Source organism: Colobus angolensis, unplaced genomic scaffold, assembly GCF_000951035.1.
Source record: "Colobus angolensis palliatus isolate OR3802 unplaced genomic scaffold, Cang.pa_1.0 Scaffold37, whole genome shotgun sequence".
NCBI classification, from domain to species: domain Eukaryota; kingdom Metazoa; phylum Chordata; class Mammalia; order Primates; family Cercopithecidae; genus Colobus; species Colobus angolensis.
The window spans coordinates 437,762-444,521 of NW_012117043.1; the positions used below are offsets into that span (position 1 = coordinate 437,762).

General features: G+C 41.0%; 1 protein-coding gene across 1 annotated transcript in view; it reads right to left on the reverse strand.

Moving 5' to 3' along the window:
- TADA2A (transcriptional adaptor 2A) overlaps positions 1 to 6,760 on the reverse strand; it is a 70,602-nt gene that overhangs the window by 11,029 nt on the left and 52,813 nt on the right. The window contains exons 10-11 of the mRNA XM_011953624.1: positions 3,551 to 3,661; positions 1,377 to 1,448 (exon numbers count right to left, since the gene is read on the reverse strand). Coding sequence (XP_011809014.1) covers positions 1,377 to 1,448; positions 3,551 to 3,661 — 183 coding nt within the window. The remainder of the gene's footprint in view (positions 1 to 1,376; positions 1,449 to 3,550; positions 3,662 to 6,760) is intronic.

Sequence of the window (6,760 nt, forward strand, 5' to 3'; positions counted from 1 at the left end):
AAAAAAAAAAAAAAAGAAGCCAACTATTTCTTATAGGTAGTAGGTGATAGCTGTCAATAATCACAAAGACTTCAAATAGGAAGAAGGAGGGAATGCTAAAGATCATTCCAACAATGACAGCAAAACAATAGAAACTGCCATTTATTGAGGATTTATTGTGTGCCAGATACCGTGCTATGCTTATATGCAGTATCTCTAATTAAATCTTTACACTAACTCTAAGAACCTTAGAAAATTAAAACTTGAATAGAGGCCAGGCACAGTTGCTTACACCTGTAATCCCAGCACTCTGAGAGGCCAAGGCGGGAGGACTGCTTGAGGCCAGGAGTTTGAGATCAGCCTGGGCAACATAGCAAGACCCAGTTTCTAGGGAAAAAAAAAAAAAAGAAAAAAATGAAAGAAAAAGAAATGTAGATAGAATCACATTGCAGAGCTGGTAAACTGGAGAGCCAAAATTTATACTCAAGCTTTTTAAGTCTAGACCCAAGCTCTTAACTACTATAATACACTGTCTCTTACAACCTGGTTCTAGTACTAACTAGCTCTGTAACCTCTTTATACCTTAATTTCTTCACTAAATGGAAGTAATGGTACTTTGTAAGTTTGTCATGAGAATTCAGTGACTTGATCCAAGTGAAATGTTAGCATAGAGACTGGTACATGGTAAACATCTGATAGATGTTAGCTGCTAATAATATAATTATTGTCACTACCCCAAGTAACTGGGATGCAAGCACCTAGAGCCAGCTGAAGCTTCATTATTTTATAAAAATACTAAGGCCATGTATCATTAAATTTGAAAAGGGTGACATCCTTTTTTTTTTTGAAACAGACTCTCCCTCTGCCGCCCAGGCTGGAGTACAATGGCACGATCTCAGCTCACTACAACCTCTGCTTCTCAGGTTCAAGCGATTCTTGTGCCTCAGCCTTCTGAGTAGTTGGGATTAAAGGTGTGTACCACAATGCCTAATTTTTGTATTTTTAGTAGAGATGGGCTTTCATCATGTTGGTCAGGCTGGTTTCGAACTCCTGGACTCAAGTGACCCACCTGCCTTGGCCTCCTAAAGTGCTGGGATTACAGGCGTGAGTCACTGCACCCGGCCCAAGATTCTCTTTTTTAAAAGAGCCTTGGCAGAATCCTAAATCTAAAGCAGCACCTCTCTTTCCTTTGTCTCATAACTTTTATTTTACCAAAGATAATCTATATCAAGGTATTTATAGGGATTAAGTAGCCAAAACTTTACTGGAAAGATTTAAAGCATTCTGGTAAAGAATAGCTTGTGTTTTAAAAAAAATTCACAACAACTCAGAGACTTCCTCTGTGTGTTTGGAAGACACTTACCCTCAGGTACGGTATGTAGCTGAAGCATACTTACTACAAAAATTGGTAATGCCTGCTGTCCTGTATTCTTGGAGCCTCTTGATTTCCCTTCGGAGTTCAAATTCCACTGTTTTCCCCAAAAGGAATGAAGGAAAAAATTACAAAAATAAAAGCAACATCAGTGAGCACTTTTGCTATTGAGCATTTTCATTAATTCTGCCTTATAAGACTAGGTAAGTTCATTTGGAGAATCCTACTTGTTGGTAACTTCTCATTAGAAATTTTACCCAAGAGCTGAGGAAAACCTACTCCAGCTATCTTCCAGCTGCTGTCTCCAGTGGCAGCAGCTGGAACTATCTTCTAGAAAACTTAGTGAAATGGTTGAATTCATTTGTCTACAAAAGTAACAAATTTTTTTTTTTTTTTTTTTTGAGACAGAGTCTCGCTCTGTCATCCAGGCTGGAGTGTAATGGCACGATCTCGGCAACCTCCACCTCCCAGGTTCAAGCGATTCTCCCTGCCTCAGCATCCTGAGTAGCTTGGATTACAGACCCCACCACCACACCCGGCTAATTGTTGTATTTTTAGTAGAGATGGGGTTTTGCCATACTGGCCAGGCTGGTCTCAAACTCCTGACCTCAGGTGATCCACCCACCTCGGCCTCCCAAAGTGCTGACATTACAGGAATGAGCCACCGCACCCGGCCAGATATAATTTTTTTTAACAAGCAAGTTTCCCTGCTCTAACTATCTTCTGTTAAAAGTTCCACCCACATGACCAAGTTCTTTTATGAAACCTATTACTTGACGTGGCCCTGATGCAAGGGAAGGACAAAAGCTCTGTGCGCAAGCCCCTGTAAGTTTCTTTACAGCTTTATTCCTATAGGAACAAAAGTGCATTGTGTTTTCCATAAACCAAAGGTTTCTGCCTCCTCTGAGCATACAGATCAGGTTGTACTGTTTGGGTTATTATGTGATAAATCATTCTAACTTGGTTGCTTTTTTGAAACAGAGAATGAAGGAAGAGCCTGGACAATCCATGGGGTGTAGTTCTTTGGAGTGACACATAAACCAGGGGTGTGTCCCAAACTGGGACAGGAAGTAAAGGATCAGTCACCTGGTACAAACCACACAAAGAACGCCAACAAAACAAGGTGTTTAGTGAGGACAACCAACCTGGCTCAGATAAATGTCTGCAATGCTACGTAAGAAATATTTTCATGATGAGAAAAAGGGCCTTAGTAGAGTACCCCCCCAGAACTAAACTTAAGAGGCCACATACACAAATGTCATGATGAAAGGTACAGAATAAGCCAGAGTCCATATTATTTTAACAATCTAGGCCTTACTGCCATACTAACATTTTGTTTTTTGTTTTGAAACAGGGTCGCGCTCTGTCGCTCAGGCTGGAGTGCAGTGGCATGACATCTTGGCTCACGACAACCTCCGCTACCCAGGTTCAAGCAATCCTCCCACCTCAGCCTCCAAAGTAGCTGAGACTACAGGTGTGTACTACCATGCCTGGCTAACTTTTGTATTTTTGTAGAGATGGAGTTTTAGTATGTTGCCCAGATTGGTCTCGAACTCCTGGACTCAAGCGATCCTCTTGCTTCGGCCTCCCAAAGTGCTGTGATTACGGGTGTGAGCCGCCACGCCCGACCTCCTAACAACTTTTAATTTTTTATAGTGAAAAATCAAATGGTAACTAGGTAAAGCTCTCACAGAAATACCACAGAAAGGCAAGAGAACGACGGAAGTACTATCTCCACAAGCTATCCGTCTCTGTCCTCATTTTTAAAACTACTTTTAATATTAAAATATTTATGAACAAAATAAAATGATGTCTGGGATTTGCTTCACAATAATCCAGTCGAGGGCAAGAGGGGAGAGTGGGTGGTAAAGATGAAACCAGACTGGTCATGTGTTGAAAACTGCTGAAGCTGGATGATGGATACACGGGAGTTCATCATATTATTATCTCTACTTAAAAGTAGGGAGAAAAACTACTAAATTATTGTTTATCTGGGGCAATGGGGGAAGCCATTAGGGCTTTTTAACCTCTCTTCTGCTATCCCCATAGTCCCAAATTTGTCCCATGGAAATAAAGGGGAACAAAGAGAGAAATATCCATTTATTTATTTATAGAACTCCGAATAAAACACATCATTATCTCTCCTATTTATATAAACATACACACACAAATACTGCTTAAGGCTCAAAAACCACCTACATGCATGGCTTTCAATGAATTTGTCATGTTCCACTGGCCCCACAATTCTTGCAAATCGCCTCATTGTTTCATAAAGGTCCTGGACCTCCTTGGGATACCGCCGTTCCATTACTACAGAGAAAATAAAACATAAATGTGTCATAAGAAATGTAAGGATCCCTAAGTTTTCAGCATTTTTTTTTAATAATTAGTAAAATAGAAGAACATTATTCATAACCTCACATGACTAACTTATCCATGACAGGAAGCAAACAGGAAAGCCAAGAATGCAAAACACTAATCATAATGACAGCACTATAGCAACTATTCCACAGGGATGTTGTTATCACTGGAGATCGTCTCCACCACTGAGCATTACTAATCTCCCACATCTACTGTTTTTTTTTGTTTGAGATGGAGTCTCACTCTGTCTCCCAGGCTGGAGTGCAGTGGTGTGATCTCAGCACTCTGCAACCTCAGTCTCCTGGGTTCAAGCAATTCTCCTACCTCAACCTCCCAAAGTAGCTGGGATTACAGACACCTGCCACCATTCCCAGCTAATTTTTGAATTTTTAATAGAGATGGGGTTTCACCACATTGGCCAGGCTGGTCTTGAACTCTTGACCTCAAGTGATCCGCCCACCTCGGCCTCCCAAAGTGCTGGGATTACATGCGTGAGCCACCACGCCCAGCCACCTGTCTTTTATTTTTTTTGACATGGAGTCTTGCTCTGTGGCCCAGGCTGGAGTACAATGGTGCGATCTCAGCTCACTGCAACCTCCGCCCCCCAGGTTCAAGCAATTTTCCTTTCTCAGCCTCCCAAGTAGCTGGGATTACAGGCACGCTGCCATGCTCGGCTAATTTTTTTGTATTTTAGTAGAGATGGGGTTTCACCATCTTGGCCAGGCTGGTTTTGAACTCCTGAACTCAGGCAATCTTGGCCTGCCTTGGCCTCCCAAAGTGCTAGGATTACAGGCATAAGCCACCATGCCTAGCCACCTCACTATCTTTTAACTTCACAGGGGCAGGAACTGCTGGCAGTAATGGACAAGACAATTAAAGGCAGATCTTACATTCTTAGGAAGAATTATGGCCAAAATTTATGGTATCAACTCCCACAGGAAAACAAAGAAGCTACAGACACAATAATCCATCCAGAAGATTTCCCATTAGCTGAGAAAAGGTGTGATTTCTTGCATGTACCACCTACACATCCTCAAGCAAGACATGTATTTTTTTCATCCTTCATACGGGTCATTTTGTCTTTCTCTAAACTAAATTAACTACTACAACTTAATTTACTGCTAATGAAGTTATATTTGACAACTGTCATGCAAATATCATGCAGAGACACCAGAGCAACAACTCTGGGGATCACTACTGACCAAACATCTAATCTAAAGACATATCTGCAAAGAAGACGGGAGAGTAAAACTGACTAACAATAACTGGTAGATTGGAGCAGTCAGGAACTCTCAAACTGCTACTTGGGTCATTTCAATCAGTAATTAGGTTAGTTCTATCTACTCTTGGACAAAAGATACAGCCTTTCATTTATGACAGCTATTATTTTTTCATAGCTTGCCTTTTTATTTTTTATTTTCATTTTTTTGAGACAGAGTCTCGCTGTGTCACCCAGGCTGCAGTGCAGTGGCACGATCTCAGCTCACTGCAACCTCCGCCTCCCGGGTTCAAGCGATTCTCCTGCCTCAGCCTCCCGAGTAGCTGGGACTACAGGCACACATCACCACGCCTGGCTGATTTATTTTTTAGTAGAGACGGGGCTTTATCACGTTGACCAGGATGGTCTCGATCTCCTGACATCGTGATCCGCCTGCCTCAGCCTCTCAAAGGACTGGGATTACAAGGCGTGAGCCACTGCACTCGGCCTTTTTATTTTTTATTTTTGAGATAGGGTCTCGCTGTGTTTCCCAGGCTGGAGTGCAGTGGCACAATCACAGTTCACTGTAGCCTCAACATCCCAGGCTCAAGAGATTCTCTCACCTTAGCCTCCCAAATACCTGGGACTACAGGCACATGCCCCCATGCTTGGCTTTTTTATACAGAGATGGGGATCTCCCTATGTTGCCCAGGCTGGTCTTTAACTCCTAGGGTCAATCATTCCTCCTGCCTCAGCCTCCCAAAGTGCTGGGAGCCACCACGCCCAGCCTATGACCGCTATTTAAACTAAGTCCTCTTTTTAGGTGAATCTCTTCTCTTGCAGGAGACATTCTTACCCAAAAATCCTAGAAGCTGATTTAAGGAGCAGCCATAGCTCATTTAAAAAAAAAAAAAAAAAAAAAAAAAACCAACAACAACAAAAAACAAAGCAGAAGAATATGGAGTAAAAATTTTAAATTTGAAGAAAAAAAAACCCTGCCTACCATATTAAGGTCAATTGTACATTCAGTATAATGGTAGCTGAAAACCTCTGAAACTACATTGCACAGGCTACTTCTATACTCTCAGAAGCAACAGAGCTTCCCCTCAGCCCTCTGTTTGAAAAAATATAGATAACAGAATAATGAAGCCAAACTGACCTCTATCAGTTGAAAACAAATTTATTTAGGAGTCAATGTCTACAAGGAGTAAAGATCAAAAATTAACTGGACTATGATGGAAAACCCAGGAATTCAAATAGAGAACCTACTACTGTGGCTACTAGAACACGATCAATTAATCTGATCCTGAATTATTTTTGCAGATCCATGGGTCTTGATAAGGATGGGGTTCACTAGGGAATCTCATACACTGCTAGAAGAAACTGAAATTAATACAACCATCTTTTGGAAAGCAACTTGGCAGCAGGCATCAATAATTTTTAGTGGTCATAATTTTAGATGTATTAATCCCACTTCTAAAAATCTACCTTTAAAAAAATCCTAAATAATGACAAAGCTTTATTCACAAGTGCATCATAGCATTATTTATGTAATGATTAAAAGAACTCAAAACAAGCTAAATACCTAAAGAGAGAAGTTAAGCATATAATTATATCTCTTACATGTATATATACAACATAACTATTAAAAGTACATATTATGTAATCTATAAAAACCGATATCCTTGAAAAATATGTAACATAAAGTGTAACTTGAAAAATATGTAACATAAAGTGAAAAAGGAAATAAGGCCGGCATGGTGGCTCACACCCATAATCCCAGCACTCTAGGAGGCCGAGGTGGGCAGACTGCTTGAGTCCAAGGAGCTCAAGACCAGCCTGGACAACAT